At 42.1% G+C, this 27,057-nt stretch overlaps 1 protein-coding gene across 1 annotated transcript in view; it reads right to left on the bottom strand.

Annotated features, from left to right (window-relative positions):
• Positions 1-301: 301 nt before the first annotated feature.
• KDM5B (lysine demethylase 5B) overlaps positions 302-27,057 on the bottom strand; it is a 57,988-nt gene continuing 31,232 nt past the window's right edge. Inside the window, exons 11-27 of the mRNA XM_075775856.1 lie at positions 26,775-26,956; positions 23,671-23,833; positions 22,538-22,657; positions 20,680-20,874; positions 20,095-20,276; positions 19,339-19,463; positions 18,867-19,017; positions 15,110-15,224; positions 12,793-13,148; positions 11,535-11,673; positions 9,387-9,566; positions 8,735-8,893; positions 6,458-6,943; positions 4,147-4,258; positions 2,663-2,817; positions 1,802-2,128; positions 302-1,144 (exon numbers count right to left, since the gene is read on the bottom strand). Of these exons, the coding sequence (XP_075631971.1) occupies positions 1,007-1,144; positions 1,802-2,128; positions 2,663-2,817; positions 4,147-4,258; positions 6,458-6,943; positions 8,735-8,893; positions 9,387-9,566; positions 11,535-11,673; positions 12,793-13,148; positions 15,110-15,224; positions 18,867-19,017; positions 19,339-19,463; positions 20,095-20,276; positions 20,680-20,874; positions 22,538-22,657; positions 23,671-23,833; positions 26,775-26,956 (3,285 nt within the window). The 3' untranslated portion in view covers positions 302-1,006. The remainder of the gene's footprint in view (positions 1,145-1,801; positions 2,129-2,662; positions 2,818-4,146; positions 4,259-6,457; positions 6,944-8,734; positions 8,894-9,386; positions 9,567-11,534; positions 11,674-12,792; positions 13,149-15,109; positions 15,225-18,866; positions 19,018-19,338; positions 19,464-20,094; positions 20,277-20,679; positions 20,875-22,537; positions 22,658-23,670; positions 23,834-26,774; positions 26,957-27,057) is intronic.

Consider the following 27,057-nt stretch of genomic DNA (forward strand, 5'->3'; position numbering starts at 1 on the left):
CACAAGTCGTAGTTTTGACCCTTTATTCACCCAACATGCAAATAATTTCTGGTTTGGAAAAGCTTTGCAAAAGACTTGAAAAGTTGTGGGGTTTGTTTTTTTCTTTTTGGTGTGAGTAACATTTGATCTGCCTTCTCCTTCCACACCTGAATATATGACTAAGGTAAGAAAATATCATGGCTTTTGCATTTCTTTTTTTAAAGGTGGATTTCTCTTGAATGAGAACTCATTGATGCAATCAATATTGGTCCAGAGGGTAATGAAACTGCATTTCAAGCTCCCTAAAAACACCAACATTTAATTTTATAACATAACCAGGGGTTTATTCCACAATATAAACTGCAACATTTGATACAAGCTACCCAAAAAAGGAGAAAGCCAAAATACAGCTGTGGCAATTACTTTACAGACCTTTTTTTTTTTTTTCTGTCTTCTACATCACTGGGTCATCAGTGACACTAGGATCTAACATTTGCTTTCTGTACATCAACCAATGCTAGAAGCAACACGCTGTTCAGAATTGTCATTCCAGTCACTGAAACCAGACATAGAAGTTATTGCTCAGATAAATAAACCTAGTCTACGAAAAACAAAGTGGAAAAAACCTAAAGTCTCCAAAGAGTTAACAGAGTAAACAGGGATTTCCTCAAAAGAGGAGTTATTGGAAAATTCATGGTGCAGGGTTTTTTTGCACCTAAACCAAGCTGAATTAAATACGCCGGTAAATCCCAGAGAGGTAATTTAATGCTGTACAATAAAAGGTGCATGTTTCAAATGCCTTCCGAATTGGTGGAAACCCCTGCTAAACAGTCAGCATCTCAAACCTCAACAACCACAAACAGATCAAGGGAAAATACAAAAGTGTCAAAAATTGAGTTCTGGAAAATGATCCCATAAGGATAGAAGTAGCACCATTTGCAATCTGGTTCTTAAACCAGCCCTGTGGCTTTATTGGAAAACTCTGGTAACCTTCTTTATTCAAGTCCTGAATGGTTTATGGGGAGTTTTACTTCCGATATTGAGAGTCCTTCCCAGTGCAGCTGATGCAGATGTAGTCCTCCTTCTCTGCCATTTCTGGAGAGATGCCCACACAGACCTGGTGGAACCACTGGTTGCAGCTGCCGTCACACTGGACCCAATCCACCTAATGAAGAACAGACACACTGGTGTTCAGAGAAGGACCAAGCAAACACACGCAGCATTCATTAGTCACTTTTGGGCTCTTAATCTGTTTAAAGGAGAAGTGTCCCACACTACAACTGGCTAGTGCTGGATATTCAACTGTGCTCACTGTTCTCTGGACTCCAGCAGTCCAGCTCCTCCGAAGCGTAGGAGCTTCGTACACTTCCCGTAGCCCTACTGTTCCTTTCCCACCTATAGCAAGGTTATAGGTGGCAACTTCACCACGGCCTTCCCAGGCATCAGGGGATGCCCCTCTTCTTTTTCCAATACGGACGGGCCCGTGCAGAGCTCCAAGGCACTGCCCCATCCACAGAAAGGCTGCAACCCACAGAGCCTATCTCCACCCCTATTTCAAGAGCAGAGATGGATACAGTGTCTGCACAGCCCCACATCCTCCTCCCGATTCTGTGGAGATGTTTTGATGAGGCCTGGCTGCGCTGGGAGAAGGTGGGAAGGATTGGTACTAAACGTGTCCCAGCAGTGGCAGACACTGTCTCTGGGTTACCGAGTGCCTCGTGCTCTCTTTGTAAATAGTATTTCCGCAGTCGAGCAGATTCAGGGCAGCTGAACCTCCTAGATCCCAGTGTTCAGAACACCAGAGCGCCCTGCCTCTACTGACCTCATCTCCCTCAGGCTGGAGACAATTCACAGCAGGGCAGATGGCATCTTCATCCTCAGAGTCCTCCTGCTCAGAGAATGACATATCTGAGGGAAGCAAGTGGCTTTCACTGGAACGCTGCATCTCAAAGAGACGTTCCCGCTCTCGCTCCAGTTTGTTAGTGCAGAGATCCTTTGAGTGATTCAGTTTCAGTTTCTTCTTTTTTGGTGTTCTCACTTTTTTTACTCTTGCTCTCTTCTCATCACAGAAGCTCTCTCTCTCAAAACGCCGCTTTAGTTTTCTCTCCGTGTAACTAATTCCATCCTTTTTTCCCCGGCAGCACTCGTTCTATTGGAAAGATATTTTGGCAAAATTTTAAGTATGCAACTAGCACTCATTGTATCATTATTCTATATCCTGCTTTTAGGAACAGACTTCAGTAAAACTGCAGTGTTTGACAGGGTGCTGCCTTTTCAGCCTATGTGGGATGTATAAGGGGAGCAAAGGATAGGGTCACAGCCCAGTGACAGGATTTATGGAAAAAAAGATTCTTATTTCTTGCCTGAGTCCACTGCTTCAGAAGCAGCTCTCTCAGAAAGCCTCTTCAACACAGGGCAAGAGTCAAATTAGGATAATGTATTTAACAATACAGAGAGTGACCATAAACCCCAGATTCAAATTGCAAAAATGCATTAGGCCACAAATCACATTCAATAGTTTGAATAACAAATTTGTTATCAACTTCTTGACCCCTTTTGAACAAGGAAGATGTATTTTCATGGAAGACCAGGCACACACAAACCTCTTTGTAAAGCTTATGGGTTCAGGAAGAGCCTCTACTCCCAAGTGACCCCAAACTCATTCCTATGGCCAGACACTTGCCTTTTCATTTGTTGGTCCAACGAATGACCGCTGCTCGGTCTGCAAAACAGGGCTTTGCTTTGTGAATAGAATCTGGTACAGCTCCTGTATTTCAGGCAGAGAAACCTGTAGCAGCTGGGCTTCCATCATCAGCTCATCCAGCTCTGTGCTAATGACTATTATGAAAGACAGGGAGAGAGGAAAAAAGGAATTCTTCAGTGTCAGCACGGATGAGAACTGCACAGATAATGAAAATTCTTCTCTGGTAGCACATAAAAAAACCCTGTGAATGACTTTTTAAAAATCTGCAACTGTATGATTTCACTCTTATCTGTTCCCTCCTCACTGCTTCTTTTTAACCCTGCTGTTAAAAATGAAGATAAAGGCTTGTATAGAAGTTACTGCACTGTAGCTCAGTACCCTTCCAGGCTTCCTTCCTTGCTGGTTCAAGGATAAGCCATTGCCATCATTCTTGGTAATTTCTCTTCCTTCTGAAGCTACAAGAAGTGTTACGATCCCTCACTACGTAACAAGTGGGTAAGATGAACAAACTGAGTGGAATCCGTAAGCGAAGCCAAGACAGGAGAGGAAGAAAAGTTGAGAGGACAAGCTCTGCAACTGCGTCGTGCTGTATAGTCATCACCCACTGCTGCTGCTGAGCTTCAGAACTTGCCTTGGGCTTTTGAAACAGTCACAGCTTGGGGAGGCCAAAATCATTGTGTAAATAACTTTTTTTAATACAGTATTCAGTACAACTCAAATAAGGCCTGAAAAAGAAACCTGGTAGTACAAAGGACTGCCTCATTTGATCTTAACTGTAACATTAAACCGAAGTTTAAGTGCCTCGTGTAATATTAGTATGGACTAAGCTGCACTGACTCGAAAACATGAAGACTAAACCTGTGTCCCTAGAACATTATGCACCAGGAGGAAAGAAATAATAGTTGCTTTTACAGAATCATAAAATGATGTGATTTCTAGCATGTCTGTGTTAGTGCAATAAACACAAAGTCTGAGCTAGGAAGCATGCAGAACCTGCGCTGAGTGACCAACAGCAGCCACAGCAGATCAGAAAACTCAGGTCTCTGACTCTGTGACAGTTGTGCTACAGCAAAACTTAGGTGGACTCGTGTCCTATGGGTTAATTACCGTGTGGTCTTCAGCACTACTTCCCTACACTGTTCCCATCCACCTCCCACAATTTCAGTGGTCTCTCCCCTCCTGCAAGCTGCGCACTGGGGACTGATACCTCTTGTCCTACTGCATCACATCTTTTTCTTGTATGTGGGAAATTTGTGTTGCTGAGAAATTTACCCTCTGCCAAAGTTAGACATTAAGTTCCAAAGTTGCTGAGGGGATGAAGAAGCAAGCAGACACACTGCACAGTCACGTGCCTCCCCACCTGAGCCACCTCCTCTGACCAGGACACCCTCTCTTCTCTACAAAACATGGGGCAAAAAAAGGAAGAGGGGGGAAAAAAAAAAATCAAAGTAAAGATTACAAACCATGAAGTGGGATGCAGTGCTGTCCTGTAGAAAATGGAGAATGTAAATATATGGTTCTGTTATCCCAGTCATGAGGCATGGAGAATGACATTGCTCCAATTGTCTGGGAAACCTACGAAAAAAAAAACCACACAGAGATATTTTCACTTAACATGTAGTTTTGAGATACAATTTAGAATCAATACTTGTTTCTCCTATAATTGCTTCAATCTTGTGTACCTGGAAACTGTTCAGCCTCATACACCTAAATCCTTCATCCTACACCTGGAAATAGGCAAAAGCAATTTTATTGCCAGAATTCTTAGCTGTGAATTACCATTTCCAAAGAGATCAGAAACCAACCCTAGTGCATCCAGCAGCATGCTCTACCAGAGGAGAAAGAGCCTGAGGAGCAGAGATGACACAGGCAGAGTCACCGCAGGGATGATCCCAGACTTGTGGAAGCAAAGGCTTCAGCTCTAGAGTTGACTCAGGGTAAAATTACAGTTTCCTCCTTTGTTCACCATAAAGAAGTGATTTCTCCCTGCCGTGATCTGATGAGACACCAGACTGTTCTGAAGCACTTCTCTTTACCTCAGCGCGCACGTGACGTGCTGATGGCAAAATGTGCGCGTACTTATGCAAAGTCCGCGTATGCAAGCCAGCAAGTGTCAGTTCTGGACTCAGGAGTGTCAGAAAGGATCTCAGCATATACCTTCCAAAATATCGCCTGCCTCTCCAATTCAAGCGTCTGGGCCCCTTTCATCAGTTCTCACAGCTGTTATTCAAGTGAATTTTTCAAACTCGTCTAAGTGCTCCACATTCTTAACTTTGTTCAGTGCCAAAGAAGCCCAACTCCAGTGGCTGCTGCTATGAGCTTCTCTGGGGGAAGGACAGTGTTGGATTACTCCAGATAACAGGGAAAATAGAATGGTTACAGGACAGGACAGCAATGCTGAGACACTGGATTCACTAAAAAAACACCTCAAACCCATTGAGACCAAAGTTTTATTAGCTCAGCACCTGTGATGAGATGGCTCTGGAGGCCACCTCTGACCTGCCCTCAGTACCACCATGTCCAGGAAGGCTCCTTAGCTCAGGCCCAGCAAGGGACCCAAGCTGACGCACTTGGACAACACAAAAATGGTTAGACTGCTTTCAGGTCACAGGAACCTCACGGTACCAGGCCAAACTACTAAAACTAAGCTTACTGTTTCCATTTCTGGCCCAAACATCAACTTACATGACCAAAATCTTGCCCAATTTTTTTCAGCTACACTAACTGGTCTAGTAAAAAGATACTTTCAAACCTAAATTATCAGAAAAATTCTCTTAGATACCTAAACGTATTTTTAATTTCTAAAACTAGGCTTGCCTACTTGAAAAATTTGGTCAACACAAGCAACTTGGTATGGCTGAGTTACCTGAGAAGCAGCTACCATACACCTCTTCATGCATGCGTGGCACATCTTATGTTTTAACATAACTGAGCATGAAAACAGAAAACACACAGACTAACTAACAGGGTTGGACTAGCAAAACTAAGGTGTTTCAAACAAAGTAAAAGCAACAGAGTGCATTTCATTTTGGGGTGTTTTATGTTCGTTATGCTGCACAAACCTTTACTTCAGATTTATCATCTCAGGAAAACTAGAAATGCTTAACCCATTTCCCACTTTCCCTGCGCTTTTTGCTGAAAGATCTTCACTGAGGAAGTCTGAAACTCCCTCATGACCACACCTGAAACAGCTGCTGTAGCTTAACTCAGTAATATCAGCAGAATATTCAGCTTGGGAGTTCTGGTGGAAGTGGTAAGGGGAAGGAGGAGCAGTAGCGGATGAAGATACGCTGTTGAAAACAACCTCATCTGAGAGCTAAGCTGGTAACAAACTGTATGGTTTGTGCCTCTGTTACTAGTTCTCAACACTTTAAAAAACTACATTGAAATACTTGTAAGAACAGAATATAAAGATTAATGGAATACTAAGCACTCCAGAAACAACGGCTTCAGCAACTCTGTTGTTCAGTGTCACACTAGAGCATAGGAGCTAGGAAGAGAAGGGAAAATAAAATAGGCCCTTTAGGAGTAACTGTTCCCAGGACTCCACCAGAAGGAGAACACAAAGCTGTTGCTGGAGGACACAGACCCCCTGGCTAACCATCACGGCAGAACCCCAACTCCTTATAGCTGTAAAGCAACATGTAAATAATCTGCCTTGCCAGTATTTCTACGCAGATGCAATGAACCCAGAACCCAGAGAGGCGTTACTGACTGTTCTTGCTGACCGCACACCACCCAATGCCAGGAAACCCAGATGCAGCTCAGCCTCACCTTGTTTGTCTCTGGCAATTGGCCTGCCGTGGCTTGCCATCTGCTGTACAATAATCCTGAGCCAACTTTGTCTTGTACAAGTTTTAGATTCCCTGAATATAACATTTGTTGTGCTCTGTGCTGCCAGTTCACAGTTCTCTCGATCATATACCGTAAGGCATCTCCCTCAGGAAGCCTCACACGGATACGCTGCAAGGAGGCCAGCAATGGTAAGATCTTTTCTAACGGTGGCTTTTCAGATCGATGACAGTGCGGACACAGCCACACACGAGGTCCCTGCAAAACGTTGGGCACCGAAACACAACCGGTATGGAAGAACCCTCTGCAGAGTTCACACTGTATCATTGGAGCTGCCGGCTCCTTCTGGCACAGACAGACTTTCAGCTCTGTGTCCTCTTCACTAGACAGCACCTTCACTTCGTTTGCTGCTCGCAGAGAACGCAACGCTTCCATCTCCTTCAGTCGAGCTTCCCCAAGCGTAGCCATCTAAAAGGGAGTTCAAAGAAAGGTATGTAATCGTGAGAGGAACATTCCTCATTAGAAACAGGCTGACCTCCACACAATCGCACTCTTCAGATTGGTAAGAGGCTCCTCACCCCTGCACGCCCTCCAGGCTTTGAACGTTTGAAGCAAAGCAGTTACGAGAATGTGCAGCAATGTGACTTCAGTTTCCTTCCATTTTCTCATCAAGCCCAGAGATACAAAGCTTATTCCTTTGCAAGAAATAAACTCCTAACTCCCTTCTGCTCTGGTCCAAATCCTTCATCTTTTGCACTACAAAACCATTATCTTCACTAAAGCAGCTTACATCCTGAAACAAGGGCAGATTTGGCTTGCCGGTACTTCTCTAAGAACGTCTCTCTCCAATACCTAGTCTGACTCTGTAAAATGGTAACGCACATCTGGACAGCGTTCAGACGTACAAATGCATCCCAGATAACCCCTTGCACACGCTGCAAGTGCACAGGGCTGCGCCCTGACCTAGGTACTCACTCCAGGGTTTGTGAACACCACGTGAAATTCAGATGCATTCAGGATGCTTTTTTTTCAGGAATCTTTAGCATTAACTGCTATTAAAGATAGCAGTATGTTTCAGTTTCATAAAGGCTGTTAGTAGCAGCTGCGACTAATAAATTCTACACATTTTATTACGTATATAAATGTATACAGGAAGGTTTATAAATATATACAAAACAGTTACTTCACACATCATGGCTTTGAAATGTGATGACTAGAGAAAAACCAACTATGCAAAACCGAGGGACCTGTGTCCAGCCTGGGCAATATGGGACTCGGGCACAGCACACCAGTACGTATGGACAGGTGCTGAGCACTGCAGCTACAGCGTCAAGTTGTGAAAGTATCCAAAAACCTCCACTGTAAGAGGATTCTTGTCCCCTCGTGTCAGAGACAAAACCTGACACACTGAACAACCGCATTTTCCTGGGTACAGCCCATGCGAGTATCCTTCTCTGCCAACCCCCCAGCCCTTACCAAGGGATTACCTAGCCAAAGGGGAGAAGAGTGTGCGATTCAAAGGAACCGGTCTCTTCTCCTTACAGCACTTGTAGGGCTGCAGTCTCTAAGTCTGGATTTCCAGACAAGGAAGGCCAAAACCACAGCACGGAACGTACAAGTTTCAAGTAGTTGCCATAGGTTAAAACTTCAGTGTCCCATACCTGAAGGGACAATTATATTCAAACCCTACCAAATCAGTCTGCTGCTCCTCACTAGCCACAGGACACTGTTTAACCTGACCGTAGTGTTGGCTCTGACACAGAACTTTTGGGACGAAGCACTTCACCACCAGCGACTAAGTCTGCTCCATCCAGAACCAGCGTTTTATTGACTTCATAATGTGCGAGGTTTTATTTAATGATTTATGGTGTTTATTTTAATTATAAATGGTGCTGGGTTATTGTGTTCTTTGAAAGGATCAGACTTGGGAAAACCCTATCTTACCTTTAATAAAGTTTTGGTATGGTGGATGAAAACAGGCCTCAATTTTTTATTGTCCTATGCTTTGTTAGGCTACAGGCATTGCCTGGCAAACTGTAAGGCTACTTCACACACAAAGACAACACACATTTTTTCCACTAAAAACAATTTGGGGAAATCTGAAGCCGGCACAGAAAAGCTCAGTCATAGAAGTCCTTCTGCAGAACAGCAGTGCAAACAGGGAAGAGTGGAAGATAACACTCCTGCACGAGAGGCAAACATAAACATTCAAAGAACTTAGAAGAAACTCCAGTTCGAAAAAAATCTTAAAGCACATACCGCAGATGCAGTATCTTTGCTCTCAGAGAGCGCTCTTTCCAAGTCACTCAGAGTCTCTAGCTTAGTGCTTTTCTTCTTTCCACTTGGCACTGGCTCCTTCAACTTTTTCTGCTTTCTCTTCAGAGTCAGCATTCCGATATCACAGCGGGGACATAACACCTGATGGACAGAAAAGCAGGGCTGTCAGCAACATTTTTAATGCATTCGTCCTGCCCTAACACAGCCACACAGGTTAGAACAGGGATTCTTGCAGTTTTTTCCATCAAAGATTTGGGGGACTAGGATGAGGTTATCTGGAACATGGGGAGAGCTGGAAGGTTAAAAATTCAGTGTAAATTCAGTGCCACAAACATGTCAATATTCCCACATTCATATTGAAAATGTCAGACTGGCAAAGCATGCTCTTGACAGCCACTGATTAAAAACAATAGAGAAAGTATAGCTAAATCTTAAGCATTTAAAAAGTTTAAAATTATCATTAGAAGTATAGGTCAATCTAATGAAAATTATGTTAAAGTAAGTAAAATAATCCTAAAACAATTCTGCAAATATACTTAATATTTACTGCTACTTCATGAGTTAGTTACTGTAACTCTGATGTGCTTTTGCTGTGGCATGAATGGCAGTCTTCTCCAGGGCTGAGATCTCTTACCTCCAAAAGAGAATAAGGGGAGTTCTCGCACAGAAACGTGCTCGCTGCACACTCCTTCCACGCTTGAACTTCCGACACCAGGGACTCCAGCCTCGGCAGGTACTCCAGATGCACTGGAATAGATCGACCTCTTGTGACAAGTTCTGCTAGCGTGTCTAGTACAGGCACACGTCCTCCAACCTGTCAGGTTATAAATCAAGAAATGCTCGATGCATACAAGACATACCACTTCCATGAGTCACAGCACATCATTTAGATTAACTGAAGGTAGAGCTTGTGAGAATGAATTTACTGCTTGGACACTTCAGTCACTTCCATAGCTGTTATTCCAACATTTGTGCTTCTCATGCTCCAGTCATTAAGTACACAGACAAAACTAATAAAACACTTGGGGAGGGGGAGAATATACTTACCAAATGACAGTTTAAAAAAAACAAAACAAAACAAAACCTGCCATCAACGTAAGCAGACTCCCAATCTAACAATCTGCGTTCACAGCAGAAATTCAAAATAATTTTGGAATAGACCCAGAAGACAAGTCTAACCTAGTCCTTGCCACACCAAGAGCAAGGAACCACCTCAAGTACCCAACATGCCATTTGAACGCGAGCTCTGTACGCTCGCTCAGCAGCCTACGCCTCAGACCACCAGTTACCAGAGGTCCGGCAGCAAAGCAGCTAGAAATTACCGAGAGGTAATTTCTAAAACAAGGAGTCATCCAGAACAACCCAAACATCTCTAGCAGCAAATCTCAAAGCGCTGATACCAAGAACTTCCCTGCAAGTCACAACAACTGCGAGCATTTACTACAATCTTCATAAAATTGAAGCAAAAATTCTTGGCACGTGAAGATGCATTTCTCCATGTACAGGAGGCAGAATTTCAGAATCCAAACCAAGAAGTTGCAATGCCAAGAACAATTCACTTATGTCCTCTCATGATAGTCCTCAAACAGAAGTCAGTATTACATGAACTTTATTCCTTCAAAATTTTAAGGCTCAGGACAACTAGGTTTTTTTCAATAAAAGCTTCTTGAACTCAGAAGTTTTTATTGAAAGCCCAATTTAGGTCAGATGGACCTGAAGATACAGTAAGTCAGATCAGAGTTCACTTTATGAAGAAAACATGAGGACAAACAAAAATATAAGAAAATACTTGGCAGCTTGTATCAAAACCTGAAGTCAGGGCTACCCCAGTCCCACCTTTCCTGCCCCTGGCTCGAGTACTTGCGAGGCTGAGCCATCAACCACTTCAGAGTCAGCCCCGGCCACAATTCTCACTGGAACCGCATGGTGTCTGGCTGCACAAGTGAGTATGCTAACACAAGGGTGGGAGAGAGAAGAGAGGAGAGTTAAGCTGCCACTAAGAACCTAAAAAAAAACCCACCACCTCTAAAAACAATAAAGGGAATTGGATCCACAAATAAGTGTCTGAAAAGTTTAAAAATAAATAAATAAAAGAGTGGGAAGCATCAGAAGCCAAGATGAAACCCTGCACAGGTCTGTATCAGACTCTGCTTTTCATTCTCCACCATCAACTTTTTGCTCAGTTGAAGACTTATTTCAGAGCATGAACATGGAAATCACACAAAGCTGGAAGGAGCCTTAAAAATGGAACAGGATGGTGGAAAGAGGGAAGGACGAAGAGGAAATCAAGTAACTTCCACCTCAAAATTCAAACAGAACTACTACAAAATTATAATCTTGGAAATCAAAGGCTGGCCATACAGGAATAGAACAAGGAACAGCCTCGAGACCAGCCATGCTTAATGGCAAACAAGTGAGGGAATACCTCTCCATCACAGGATGTCTGAAATATCACTGACGATGCAGATGTGGAAACAGCGAATGAATTACCAAGTAATTGTTACTAAGCAACTGAGCAAAACTTCAAGTTCCATAGTATATCTTTTCAATTTTAGATTTTTCTTAATAGCTTCTTTAGAGGTTTTATTGCAGTCAGTTAATTGCAAAGGTGAAGGAATACAAATCAGGCCCAGAAACACAAGTAACATAATAGCACCACATCTGAGCAACAGAAGTCACAGATGAAGCATTCTTAATTCAGTGGGAAGCTGAAGCACCAAACATACGTACTGTTAACCTGACAGGGCAACTGCCACTCACCAAGAAGGGCCAGTTCACGTACCTGCAGGGCTTCCACTTCCTGCAACCAGTCCTTGGCCTTCTGCACCGTGTCTTTCAGCGCGACACCGTTCGGGAGATAGGCTGGGATCTCCTCTATTTCCTTCACTGCTGCTACAAGACTGCTCAGCGACTGCCGTGGTCTATGTAAACAAAACATCTTGGAATGTAAAACACTGCAGCACAATGGGGTGGTTCTACTCATCTGGCTTATTAAAACCAAAGGGTTACAGCAAATAACGACGTTATGCCCAGTGCCCGAGATGTACACTGCCCCACCAGGCCACTGGTAGTGCAGGCAGGCTTTTAGAAATGTATTTGCTTCCGACAGAGTCCTACTAGAAATATTCACACGTTTGGGCTTAAGGGAGATTTAACATTTACTAACTTTTGAATGATAGAACCTCAGATCCTCAAACGCACACCGAACCCTGAAGTAGCACCAGCTAAGAGATTCTACATCAGAAGGCTAAAAAACTTGAAGACGACTTTTCTGTATTTCAGAGTTTGATTCTGTTTTAGAAAAGTATAAACACAAGTGCATCCCCATTTTGGGGGTTAAACCCAAGCTTATTCCAGTTCTGTGCTCTATGAAGTTATTGTTTTAAAACAGTATGGTTACTAATGGGTAAGAAACAATCAAATACTTTCATAATATGAGGCCGGGGTGGGGGGGGAACTAAAAAATAACAAAAAATATAAAAATCAGGAATCCTGAGGGAAGAAACCTCGCATACGAGTTTGTGCCACCTTTCTAAATTTTCAGTAGACTGCACTCTCCCCCATTTTACTTGATAAATCAGAAAGGCAAAGCAATGAGTAAGAAATTTTTTTTCAGTAAGGATGTATTTGGCTTATTTCCTTCTCCCCTGCACCAACTATCTGGAAAAACCTCCTCAGTGTTAGAAATAATCCATATAATAAAATTTTATCAGTTGGTGATATCTATCTAAGCTCCATCTGGCCATGCATCCTCCAGCCTGACACTGGGGGTGGGAAGAAGGTGGAAAGAAAGGAAGAGGTGTCTGGAAACCCTTCCTTGTGGCAAACGCAGAGTTTGCACAATGACAGTGAAGCAAGCCAACAGCAACATTTAAAATCGCTCAGTCACTCATCCCCTTTCTCCAACCCTTTCCCTTCTGGACAAGTTTTGCCTTCCTGTTGTGAACTGGATGAACAAAAGAAACCCCTTCAGAAGGAAAGCCAACTATTTCCATCTTAAACAGCTCATGGTACTACAAAATGCAACTCTAAGCTCCTACCTGGCCTTTATCAGATTTCTGGCTTTGTCATCCCAGTGTTCGGATACAGTAAGGAGCTCCTGCAGCTTCGCCATTGCTTTCTCGACTGCTGGGTAGGGAACGAGTCCAACACCTGAGTCTATAAGACGTCTCATATCATCTAGAGTAAGAGAGTTTTGGTCTGAGGAAGCCAGCTGCACATCCTCGAGCCAGCGTGCCTGTTCCAGGCGTGTCCGCAGTTCAGCCAGTTGGGGTAGATCAACATCGAAGTCAAAGCTGACATCCAACAGCTCCTGAAGCTCTGCAGCACTGGGCATTTCTTCAGAAAGGAGTTTTTGGCTTTGCTGTTGAAAACTTTCCACACGATCAAGAAGATCCTGAAATATCCAAATGCAACAATAAACAAGAAGAAAACCCACTGCCATCTCTCAAACATGTATGTGCAAGCTTTCTGGCAAACACCACGTTGCAATGCACACAACATGCATGGCAAATTATCATGACATTTGGAACACTCAGTGTGTCTTCAACACGTAGTGCATATGTCAGCATCTCCTCATGTACCAGCTCGAGGATCGCAGAACAAGAGAATTCCACTCTAAACTCCTTTGAACTAAGACAGGTATCAAAAAGAGGTCTCAGAAAAATAGAAAGGATCTAAAGGGAAAATGTAAACGTTTCCTTGGTGCTGTTTTCTGGCTTTGTTGTGGAATGATTAAGAAGGCTGAAAACCAGCAAGGTTAAGATTAACACGGCTTTGAAGAATGCTGGGAAGGGCAGGGAGCTTCTGGGGTTTATTTCTGCTGCACTGTGAAGGTTTTTGACCTGGACCATGCAGTCTCAGTAAGCCACAGGCATTTTACTCTTTCATGCAGCACAACACCTTCTCTCTCTCTCTGTATGTTCAACAGCTAATTACCCCCCAAAAGGTGTATCTGTGGCTGCACTTCACCCAGGATAACGGTCAGTCAGGGAGAGTAATCCCACCACGAAGGCTGGCATTATTCTGTACCTAGCCACCCTGCCCAAGGCTTCTAGTTCTGGCTGAAACACTGTTCCCGCAGTGAGCTCTCCCTTCACAGCTGCCATCTTGGTATTTTGCCAATGAGGTTGTTTGCAGGGTAGGCAAATGGAAATAAAGCCTTTTTAGCGATATTTTAAATTGTGAACCTATCTCCAGTAACTGTTGGTCATTTATATTAACAGTCTAATTTGCATGACTACATATAATTTAGGATTGTTGAGAATGACATACCCTGACCACGTGTATTTGATATTTCCCTGTTCAAGAATGCCAGATGGAGAACTGTTTGCACGTCTGGCATTTCTGAACTTCTGCTTTTTAAATAGTTAAATAACTTCACAGAGTTACAATGCTATGAACAACTAACTGTAAATAGGATTACATAAAATTTGATTCACACATTCCGGACCTGATAAAGCTTCAAAAGAAATTGTCAGAAAACTGGGTTGAACTGGTCTGTTCTGATTCAGTTACACAACACTGTCTGGTCTCTCAGCCTTGTGTGGGCACCTAAGAGGTGGTTCAGGAGCCAGACGCTCCATCTCCTGGTTCTGAGAGTCACAAATATGCAAAGCCGTTCTCCTTTAAGACAGAAACTGCAGCTGCCCTGAATTTCTGTTCCTTTTTTTTTTTTGGGGGGGGTGGGGGGAAGGCGGGGGGAGTACTCCTCAGTGTGATATGCAACATTTTGGCAAATTCTGAAACTAAATCTGGAATTACTTTCAACTTGTCTGAAGGCTGATTGTCTGGTGGGCAGCACTAGCTGACAGTATGTCAGCAGCAGGTACTCTGCTGGAACACGCATTTAGGTAGCCTAGGCTGCTAGCTTTGGCTCAGGGTGTACGGTGTTTCCTGGGTTGACAGCACGAGGAGGTGTCTCATTACAAGACTGTGAGAAAGCCGATTCTGGATTAACAAAGGAGGAAAGTGATATGAATGGAGAACTGTCACCCAGAGCATTATAGAGTTTGGAACGTTCTCAGATAAACCTGGCTTCACTCTTAAGAGGACACTAGTTAACTGACCCCAAACTTTTAATCTGTAGTTACCCAGGTCATCCTGCTGCTTCTTTCACATTACTTTGTGCAACAGCAACATTTTGATTCCCCTATGTAGTAAAAAAATCTCCTGACCCTGAACACTAGCAGGTCAGAGAGCTCCGTCCTTAGGCAACTTGTGCACAAGTTCCCAGGTCTAGCCAGTTTAAATGTATTTATTCTTGGAGCAAATGGTGAGATAGGAGATTAATGCAGTGCGAATACATCACTACGACAAATATGCTCGTCTTCTTTCCCCTAGAATTTTCCAAGTTACCTTCAGTAATGGAGTTTGACTGAGGACACACGGCAGAGCATACAGCTGCCTCACAAACAACCGGAGCTCATTCACAGTCAGTTGATTTTGACACTTCCCTCCTCCGGAGCGGTACCTGCAATTACACACAATTCAACTTTGTTGGATGCCACCAAAAACTAAAATAAAATCTAAACTTCTCAAAAGTCTGCTTATGATTTCTTGTAAGTCAAACTTGACTCACAAATAATAGAATATTCAAAAGCATCCAAGCAGCCTAGGGCTTCCATACATGGGAAAACCTCAGTTAGCTATAGTAGAATAAGCTATTGTTGAGAACACCCTTTCAGATTAAATAGTATTCTGGAACAGCTACTCAGCCTTGGAAAAGCACTGGTTATTACAGAATAAAATTAGGCTTTTTTTCCAGAACACAAAGCAATTGTGGATAAACTATTCAGTTGTGTTGCAATAGCTATTGTAGTAAGGTCTCCCCCATGCCCATACTAAAAGAGAACAAATCCCAATTTTGAATGAGTTTTCTATCCACAGGTCATGTAGGCACTTCTGAAAAATCCTCTTTACACTGAAATCATCATTTTCATTTTTATCTAAAAGCTTTGTATCAAATGAGCGGCTTATAAGTGTTAACAAATTGGCTAATATTAAAAACCTCTCTAAACTCAAGCCAATATTAATTAGGTCTGAGAACCCTGAACAGAAAAGGAAAGAAATCTCTTACAATGCTGGCTCCAATTTAATCCACACTATGTCACTTAAACAAAAGAGGAAAACAACATCCCAGCAGGATATGCCAGCATGACTGGAATGTGAACACTATAAAATAAATTTTAATTTACCATTCTATGTTAAAAATAGGTATCTGTAAAGGATGTGCAACATCACATCGGGAGTTCCAAAATCCATAGTAAGCTGAACAATAAAACTAATTTAAAGTCTCAGGTACAACACAGGCTGTTTTATGGTCTACAATGTTTTACTATTTTTTGTGGAAGTTCTGCAGCATCTTCCAGGAAAGGCACAAGTTTCTAAAATAAATATATATTTATGTGTATACACACGCACACATCTAAACCGCAATATTGACTGTCACAAGATGTTTTTGATAACCAGAAATTACATGAGCATGAAAAAAATAAAAGCATTCACAGAAGAAAAGCCATGTCCATCCAGGGTTATTAATCACAAACATCTCTAAGCACCAGGTCTCTAAACTCTTGGAGACCCTAAAAAGCAGAAAAGGGTCATGAGACCCAGAGAAGAAAGGGGTCGGACAGTGAGAACATCCCTTTATACCTGCCCTGCTGCCATGCTGTTCCCTTCCAGGGCCAGAGGGGAACGAGGGCTATGCTGTCCCTGGGCCCGATTCAGGGAGCTGTTATCAGGAACAGCATCTGTTAGGACGGCTTCATCACCCAGCACCACCAGAACCGGAGGAAATAGGGAAGTACAGCCCATCTGCATCTCCCCAGGTACTGCAGAGAAGGTGGTGAGCAAGAGTCACAAGATTTACTCTAAGAGAATATTTATCATCTCTCTCGGTTTTTTCTCCCCAGGAACTGCTGTGTACACTACATGGGAGGAGATCCTTGAGTATCACTGACTACCATGATTAACAGGGATGACCCTTCCAGTTGAGTCAAGTCTGCTGCGTGACTCTTCCCAACTGAGGACCAGAACAAAATGCTCAGTCCAGAAAGGAAAGTTTGTCAAAAGCACGAACCAAACTTTAGGCAGAATCCACAATCCGTCATACCCAACACACAGCAGTCTGTGTGACAAAGGCTGCCCAGCATCCTGCAGATATGTGAACTTCACTAGATGAAACTATTTGATATAACATGTATTACGATTTTAAGCAGATTATTCTCTCTTTTTTATCTTCCTACATAGGTTATGAGCACTCCCCCCTTCAATCGTTCAAGGAAAAAAAAAAAAATCCATTAAATAACATGGAGTTTAATTATGAAGACATGCAACTGGACTATGTAAGAAAAAAAAAATCAAAGGAGAAATGGTGAGAGAAGGGCTAGAAACACTTTTAGAACAAGAAAGAAACATAATCCAAGAGCTGCCTTGATCCTGTGTAGTGCAACACTGGGTGGATTATTCATCACAGCCCGTAACGCTGAAGGCGCTGGTGAGTACAGCTGTGCGAAAGGCTTGTGCACTATCACCCTGACAAAAGCACAGACTTAGTCAAGGAGATTAAGATAAAAATGCCCCCTGCTTTTTCCAGGCCCAAAGTCAGGGACATGTTAAGAGCAGGAGGGACTCCTGGAAGAGCTTGTCTGGCACAGAACAGCTGGAAAGGGCCCGGCTGCTGCTCCAAGTTCATCATCAGGAGGGCTGAGCAAATACCGAGGATGCGAGAACACACAGCCTGGGGATACCAGAACGAGAAGAGATGGCTTAACACTAAATGAAGGAAGAGATTAGGAGTGGGCAAGTCTTTTGATAACACTGCCATGAATCTCCAGGTTGGCAATTACTTATCTGGGAGAAGTGACATCTGTTGGAATGCTGAATTTTTAATTACCTGTTGTAGTATTTTTACATTGCTGTGACAGGGGCTTCATCTTCCTGTGTTTGCAAGACAGCGAGAGTGAATTTTTATCAAGTCCTGGCTACAAAGGCTTACACAAGGATCACTAAAGGAAGGGAAAGCGCAGCTACAAGAATCATGTCTAAATAGTAGTTGAATATTCTACTACCAAAGTCCTTCGAAGCCAGCCTTGAAGTACTGCAAGAACACAAAGAGTGACAAGCTACAAGTTTCCTGCTGAGGCAGGCAACGTGCAGAAACCAGACACATGCAGTTATACCAGCATAAAGAGCAACTGCTCTGACAAACACCACGTCGGTCAAAGCAGCAGAAAGGTGAAAATTGTCCAGATGGGACAAAAGAGAAACAGTTTTTCCTGAAGTACTTCACACTGTTACGATTGTTGGACTTGAGCAATATTGTCCTCCACATACATAAACCCAAGATTTTCTTAGGAACCCATCATCCCGCGCAGCCAGGTACAGCCACTGTAAGTCTGAGCGGAGAATCTGCAACACAAGATGGCAATTTGTGATCCCCAGAGAAAGGCTACTACATCAATACAGTCACAATCAAACCGATGCAGTGAGGAGATCTGGCCTTGTCCTTCTGGATCTTCTGACTTCTTTCAGCTCATTTCAGACACAGAAAGCGCTAGCAGGACCAGGCATCCAGGTCACAAAGAATGTATTACCCAAAGACTGCCCTACCTTCAAATTCCTTGAGCAAATAACCTGTCTAAAAGATTTTATGTAAGTACTGCCAAAGAAAGAGCAAGTGTTTTTCAGAGATCTCATACAGTATTCCCCCCATCATCAGCTCAGGAAGTTATGACACTTTATTTTTCCACAAGGCATAAAGCGTAATGAATATGATGACATATGCACCACAGACAGATTTTTCAGTCCCCATGGCACAAACGCAAGTGGACTGTATCTTGTTGGGTGTTGCTTTGTCTGGAAATACAACACCAATTTTTCCTTTTGGGGAACATTAGAATGAATTTACTGCCCAACTGTCAAAAACACAGAGGAAGAAGAAATTCAAAGCTCAGGATGTTTAACTTATTACATGCAGTAAAGGTGAATCTCCCTGTAAAAGATGGCTCTTCTGAGAAGACAAATAGATTACTTTCATTTTTAAGCCTTACAGAACACTGGCATCTCTCTTCAGTGACTCAGTTTTATTGCAAACACATACAGTAACATTCACCTGGTTTGTCTTTTGCCATTAAGAAGCTGCTGTGCAACCGAGGCACATTTGTCTGCATCTTGCGTAACCAGTCTGAGGTGTCGCAGTAGATCATTGTCTGGAAACTTTTTCATTTCTGATTCTTCTATCAAAGCCTTAAAACTGATGAGACCTTTTGGGAAAAATACTAAGTTAACAAAAGTCTCCCTTTGCAATGAATTTTAAATGGTAAGGCTGAGTAACACAACACATTAAAAATATTTCTATTTCAACTTCAGTTATATTTTGTGTCAAAATGAGTTACAGTCTTCTCACACAGAGACAGCATAATTTCTGGAACTATAACAGCTAAAATATTTACTTTAAAACATGAAATCACAGATGATTTCTTTTGATTGTCACATAAGACAAAAGTTGCAAAGGTTCAGAAACTAAAAACTGACAAATTAGCCTTTTAAAATTATGTGTTGCAAACAAAAGGTAAGATACTTACTTTTTTTATTGTTAATTTTTGCCTCCAGAGCTTCGTTAACATTGGAAGCCCATTCGTTGTATGATTCCGCACGCATCTTTAGCGCGTTCATCATTGGATACAGTTCCTCCAGGGTATAGCGGTACCTACAAGTAGCACAGAATTCAAACTTCAGCAAAAACTGGGGGGAGCAGGAGGGCGGAAGGGAAGACCATGGCGATATGCTGGCCCACACAACACAGAAACGATCCACTACGCATCCAGGGTTATACAATTAAGACCTCCAACCACACCATGTTCCTCCTAAGACAATTTCAATGTTGCAATTGCTTCAAAAAGCAATTTTAACATTACAATTGAAGCAACTGTGAAATTGTCTTAGGACAAGCTACACTCATGTAGGATAAACATGTAACAAACAACAGGAAAGGAAAGATAACAGGAATGAAAGCTAACAAAAGCAAAAAATATTACTCGGCAAGGACTGGATGTAAGGGACGATGACCTTGTGGCTATAAATACAAAAAGCAAACTAACTTATCCAGCAATTTGTGCCATTATGGAGCAAGAAGAGCTGAATGCTGAAAAGAAAGAGTCTTTGTATACGAGCACAGAAAAGGCACTTTGTTTTGGGGGTACTGTATTTGCAAAGGACAGAGAGAAACAGAATACCGAGACTAGCACCATTGACAAATAGACACCAGATGATCAGACCACAATACCTACACATATAATAAATATCTCCAGAACACAGTATTACTGCAATCTAAAGCTTACCCCAGTTTATATTTGTAGGTGGGACAGGAGCAGAGATCCTCGACATGGTACAAGCATACCAATAATCCAGGTTTACACGGACAATAAACAGCAGACATGAAACAGGTGGTTTTACACTTCAAGCACTGTCGCTCGTCATCAGGAAACAGCTCAAAAGCCACTCTCTCCGAGTCAGTCACTCCCTGCAAAAGAGTGTACGTTGCATCGCTTCAAAATCTAAGGAAGAGGTGATTATTCCAAGCTAAAACATCAGAATTTATCAAAGGAATAATGAAGTTCAGAAATAAGATATTAAAACCAGGTAGACAGAAATCTTGGTTAATGAAAAACCCGCTATTCTAACTAAATCATTGAAAGAATATTACTGTAAAAGAGACTATCTGAACCATAAAAAAGGGCAGATGCTAAAACAAGATGCACGATAAATGATTCCTTACCCAGGTGGTCCTCTGAAATCAACCCCACTGCTCAGGAAGGCACCACAGAGCTCTAAGTCATTGACAACACAGTACAAGTCCCAGCGTGTTCTCACACCACTGTGTAACTGTTCCTTCATCCATTACAATACTATTTCCTCCAACTCACCAGTTTATCAACCTTCTCACGCAACCTCTTCTCATCTTCAATCATAATAGCCATGTCTTTCTGAACTGTAGATGCTACCACAACATCAAGAACATCTGCTTTGGAAGCCATTTTGCAGATCATCTCATCGTGAGAAAACACACAGTAACGGTTTAGCAGACGGTAATGTTCCACACATTGGCGACCCAAGGGCAGCTGCATTGAAAAACATTAAATGAATGGTTTATTTTGAAATATACATTAAGGTACTAACTTTATTATGCTACTAACCCAAAACTATCTAAATGAAAGGCCAAGACAAATCCTTCTAGCAATGATATTCATAATTCAGAATTTAAAACTAGAGAAATCAGGGCCCTGAGTTCTTGTAAACCAGGACTGCTTAGAACTCCTTTACAGCGGACACTGGGGATCCAAGTTGCTTGGCTAGGTTCACAGAGGGAATAATTAGGGGTAACTAAATCACTAAACCACAGCAGGCTGAGGAAGACCCAAGCTAAAAACAGACAGAGGCTAGCAAAGCAGCAGAGGGAACAGTCGATACCCTCGCCCTGTTCTTGCACCCGAGGGACGCCCTGTCACAGGCAGGTTGCGGCACACGTGGGGCCTTTTTCTCAATTGCTATGGCTGTTTTACATAGGACACAAACAGTGTTGAGAAACTGCTGACTCCATGAACCATTAAAGTCCCTAACCAACCCCAGGTAGAGTAAACAATTCATTATGAGCTGGGCAGGTTACTCATAGCTTTATTTTAAGGCTCTCACTGGCCAGGTGGGTAGCGATGCGCAGGTTACAACTCATGGAAGGTCAAGAGGAAAAACAAACCCAACCCAACTGCTACGTGAACACAGCCACAATGCAGAAAGCTTTCTTCCAATTTTAGCTATCTCCTAATCTAAATGATGTTTTTTAAATCTAGCAACATTTTTAGATGGGCTACATTTACAAATAGCCAAGACCTTTTTTGGGGAAAAAAAAACAGAAGAGGAGTAACCCGAAATATCAGTAGCTTCAGAGGATCTTTCTGAGATCAGGCAATACCCTGTGTCTGAGAAATCTGCTGGGAAGGAGAAATGATTACTTGTAACTTTGGAGCAACTATGCTCCATTTGTTTTTATTTACAAAAAGAAAAAAAGACTTAATACATTACCATGACCTAATAACTGTAATGTGTGCCCGTTTCTGTTGTTTCAATGAGCTGAGTGAAGTTTAATGGGAATAAAGTACTGGGCTGTAAACCTTCTGTTTGAACATTAAAACTTCCTGTTCCCTTCTCATTAAGTATTCTTCCCTAAAAACCTACAGCACCTCTGCTGTCCAAGAGGATGTACTCACATCAGACACAATTCTTATTATCTTTTCTCCAAGAGGACTATCAAAGTCTTTACCTGTTCTTAACGTATGTTAAATGTAACATCTGATTTAACCACAGAAGCTAAATTTAAGAAGTCCAAGTCAGCTTTCTTTTTCAGCTGTAGAAAGCACCTCTTAGAGAATTCCCAGTGCAATAAAGAGAAAAATTTCATTCCAGCTCTTAACAATTTGAATGGAATTTTGGGACGCAAAAGGAGTAGATTCCAGCAGCACTGGTGCTTCTCACAGGACCTAGCCTACCGTCTGCTGTAAAAGATGCATCTGCCCTAATGTATAGTTTCAAACCAAACCTTAGGAACCAGAGAAAGCCCACAGTTCACTATATGAAAGAAATACCTTCAGCAAAACATTATGCTTCCAGTAATAGGCTCCTTCTGATCTGTGGATTAGATTTGCACATCAGCAGTAAATTAGAGCTGTACATCAGCTACGAACAACTTTGGGACCGCATATGTAATGAGAAACTGGTTTTGGAACATACCCAGTCAACCGTGCAGAAGTTCACAGCTTCAGCAAAATTGAAACCCTGATTGAAGCCACTGTGATAAGCTCTTGGAAAGGTGATCACAAACTCTCCGGCACACTGATTGGTTCGATAAACCTAAGAGAACAGACAGATGAGCATTAGGTCAAACCTTAACAGAACTGAAGGCTGCGAAGAGAATATGGATTTCCAATTCCTAGTAACTTCTACGACAACTTTGGATAGTTCTAAACCATAAGCCCAAGAATTACACCCAGCATTTGGTAATTTGTCATATAAAACCCTAGAAGCAAAGGGGTTTCATTCAGCCATACCCACACACCAACCCATTTTAAGTCAGCTGCCTGTGCCTTTTGCACTTTGCTGGCTCTGTGCAGTTACACAGGTAAAGCACAGGCAAGGCTCGCTTCAACGGGCAGCTGAAGGGGAAGAGAAGTTTGGAACCTACTCAAAAGTTCATACTGCTGTAAATCTAATACTTTTGGTGGTATATAATCAGCATGAAAGCAGGCGAGTCTTCCTGCAACTTTCAATTTTGGAGTCTCTCAAAGCATAGCAGACACCACAAATTTTGCTGCTTTTTCCAGATTTTCCTTCAAGTCCCAAGGTCAGGTAGTCAAAAGCTAATTAAGTTGTAAAGGGACATAATTCCCATGAATAATCTAGTATGGAGTATGATGGAAACTGATGAAAAATGTTTTTAAATACCTAAGAACTTATCCAGGAAAAATAGAGGATGTGGATGACAAATAAAGGAAGAATGGGGTCTGGCCCCTTGCCAGAAACTCTATGCCAAAAAAATTGTGTCTGATTAGACAGACATACGAAGAGGTCCTGCCATTGTTTCAAAGGTTGAGACTAAAAACTTTCCAGCTGAGATACAGAAATAGAAATACACTAAAGGTGGATCTCCAGAGAAGAGTTTGCCAAGCAATTCCAAAAGCAATGATTCCATTGCCCATCTGTTCACACTGGCACATTACACTAGATAAGGAAGATACAACACACATGGCAACTACCACACCATCTCTGTAATAAAAGTGGCTTCAATTATCAGCTTTGAAGTAGAATTCAGTGCAAATGGAAGAGGGTTCAGTTTGGGGGAGTAGCACAGGAGTCCAACAACATACAGGCACTCCGTGGGCCATCAAAGTATTCGGGTTCATTATGGTGACAAGTTGGTGCAAGAGATCTGGCTGAGATTCAAATAGCTCTGGAGCAAGCTTCTTCATTACATCCTCCAGCTGTTCAGCTGCATACCCTGGGGCTCCATACCACGTTTTAGGCTCCCCCCTGCAAGATTATTAAAAAAAGTTAAATATAAGCAATCTTGTAAGTTACATTTTCAGTCTTCTGCTTTAAATTACACCATGTCAAAAGAAGGGTATATCACTAGGAAGAAATGCAAAGATTAGGCACCTTCCTGAATCTTCACATTTTACACAGGTCCCTCCTCCAGACCTAACTTTTTAACTGCCTACATTTCTTAGCACATACTTAAAATATTCTAGGGAAAAAAAGACTGAAGAAGTCCTCAGTGAAATTCTGCTGATTCTAGCACAACTTCAAAACATAAGCCGTTTCTCTTTTACCATGAACACAAACTCCCTCTTGGAACTAATAACCAAAGCCAGTTCTTTTGGTCTTGTGCATAACTGCCATAAAAGCAACATATAGTAAGTAGAAATTAAACTTCCAAATTATACAAAAGACATCAAGAACAAAAATATTCCATATCCAGAGTAGGAACAAAGAACTTTTAGCAACAGCTTAAGCCAAGGCAAGCCAGTTGAGAAAATTAAGGTTATGCAGATGTGTTCCAGTAGATATCGTTTCAGGTTTACAGTGAAGCTGGCTCACCGCAGTGCAAAGATGAAAACGCCTTTCAATCCCTTATAAAGAACAACGTTAGAAAAAGTATTTAGAAAAGAAGATAACAGACAAACCGCCTTTTCCCAAGATTCCTGAAAAAGCTGGCAGAGAAAAGCTGACCTAACAGCTTCTTTTTCCCAATAGGTCATGAAGCAATTGGGAGGATTCCGGAAGAAAAGAGTGAAGTACAAATCCAGAGGCATACCCCTCGTACCTAGAGGTTACTCCTGTACTCAAACAGCACCTCTGTCATGGCAAATGGGACAGCCAGCTGCGGTTGGGGGGGGACACGACACGACTACACACTCTGTAAGGGCAGTGACACTGGGATCACAAGGAGAAGCACAAGCAGAGTCGTCACTCTGCGGTGTTAAATGACTACGCAGCCTTGGACCTGGTCATCATCTTGGAACAATTCCGTGCATTCATGAAGACCAGCCACAGATGCAACTAACAGCTGTCCTCCGTCCTGATCCAGTACTGGGTTAGTCAAGAATTCTGCTCCTTGATACGTGTCAGTGCCAAGGAGTGGATGACAGCAGATGTGAACTATGCTAAACCTGGACCAGGATACTGGTACCAGGGTCTCTGGACCTCAGGAGAACAGATAATGGAGAAAGATACAATTCCAATTATGTGTTAAGGCATCAGCCTTATGAAGGCAGCAAGTTGCAGAATGGATGAAGGTGACAGTTCTTTCTGCACGGCTACCTCACAGCTCTACATTCCTGCCTTCAGAAATACTAGCATCAATGATGGAAATTCTTCCTCTGACCAGGACTGACATCTTATTTATTTGCAAACATCTTCAGAAGCGAAGATTTGTTTTAGTCCTTCTACCATTTCAAGAACTAACACAGGATTGAGAGTCACGCAGGAGAACTATTGCCTGGAACCCTATGGAAGGTGTGCTGTTGTAGCCTGGTTCACTTGGGACTACCTGCTCAAAATCCTATATCAGGATACAAGTTCCTTCAAGGCACATGGGAACACTGCAGATGGACATGCCATCCCTCATATTCCACAAGAACGAGTCCTGTCTTCTGAAGTCTTTTCAGAGTTTGGATCACTGTCTCTTCAGTGGCAGGTCATTAAGATTGACTCCTCTGGCCAAGAAAAGTATTAACCTCAACTACACATTGATCTCAAATAGGCTAAAAACCCCAGCCTAACACCTCTGAGTTGAAGGGAAATACAGAAAAATATGTGCAAATGAAAAGACATCAAAGACTTTCATGCCGAAGGAGAAATAAATGAAAAGCAGGTGGGGCAACTTTCACATGTGTCTGTCAAGGTATGTACATGTGTGTGCATGTATATAAGTATGCACTTATGCATCTTTCTCACCTAGACTGCAAACACTAATGCAATTCAGGACAAATTATGAAGGACATGCCTTCCTAACAATACTGAGGGAAGCCCTCCTTGAAGAAATGAAGAAATGAAATTTCTATGGCAAACAGAAAACTTCCTCTCTTCCTCACAGTTTTCAGCTGAAGACCCAGACACAAAAAAAAAAAACAAAACAAACAAACCCAAACAAACCCACCACCAAAAAAACCCAAACAATGACAAGGAATGTAATTTTTACAATGTAATCCTGATCACTCATTTACTTAGCTTTTTTTTTTTTTTTTTAATGTTAAGTACTAAGAAAGCAAATGAATTAAGTCACTGACTACTTGGACTGTGCTACAGCAGCAGCTGTTTCAAGGAGCAACAACTGAATAACCAACCAAAAAGACAACCTACTGAATAGTAGCTGGGATGTGGTTTTACCATTTTGCTGGAATACTTATGTGAACAAGGAAAGGGAAAGACCTTGACAGGTTTCAAGAAGAGTGACAAGAATAATTCAAACTCTAGAAAAGCTGTTGTAAGGTGAAAAGTGTAAGAAGTTCAATCTATTTAGAATATCAAAGAGATGGCAAAGATCTGTCCTGATTACAGCTGACAAGTGTTCGCTTGATGAGAGGATTTATGATAGAATGATCTATCTAACAGACAAAAAAATATGCAGGATCTTAAGATTGTTAGTTGAAGCTAGATGATTTTTAAAAAAATTTTCATGGTTTTTAGTTTTACACTGAGCATAATAAAACATTTGATGGAGTATCTGCTGCATCACTCATGGATTTATTTAAAACTGGGAATGGATGTCTCTTTCCAAAATATGACCTCTTGTCCAAAACCAAATCAGTGCAGGAATCACACTATGTCAATTTTAACCCTGCTGCTACAGGACTGCAAGGGTTATTCTGGCCTGAACTCTATGAATCTGGTTTTAGTCCACTAATTAAGAAGGGGAATGGGGAATGAAAGGGAGATTGCTTCTCACGCTGAGTTTATTCCTCAAACTCACCAATGCAGATAGTTAATCGAATAGCTCCAGTGGTCTTCTATATGCCAACAAAATGAAGAAAAGCACATGCCTACATACAGCCAGGGTAATTTCATTCCACATATGTCTGCAGTGATGTGAGCAAGAACAGACTGCTCCATCACAGGCATGTTGTTTAAATTCCAGCCACTATCAAGGTATTCCTGAAAATTGAACAGAACAGTCACAGGTTTATACAACATGAAGTGAAAAACCCAAGAAGGTAAAACTGCCAAAAGAGCAAGAGAAGAAGAGCATCCTTCCC

The sequence above is a fragment of the Balearica regulorum genome, chromosome 25 (genome assembly GCF_011004875.1).
Source record: "Balearica regulorum gibbericeps isolate bBalReg1 chromosome 25, bBalReg1.pri, whole genome shotgun sequence".
Lineage (NCBI taxonomy): Eukaryota > Metazoa > Chordata > Aves > Gruiformes > Gruidae > Balearica > Balearica regulorum.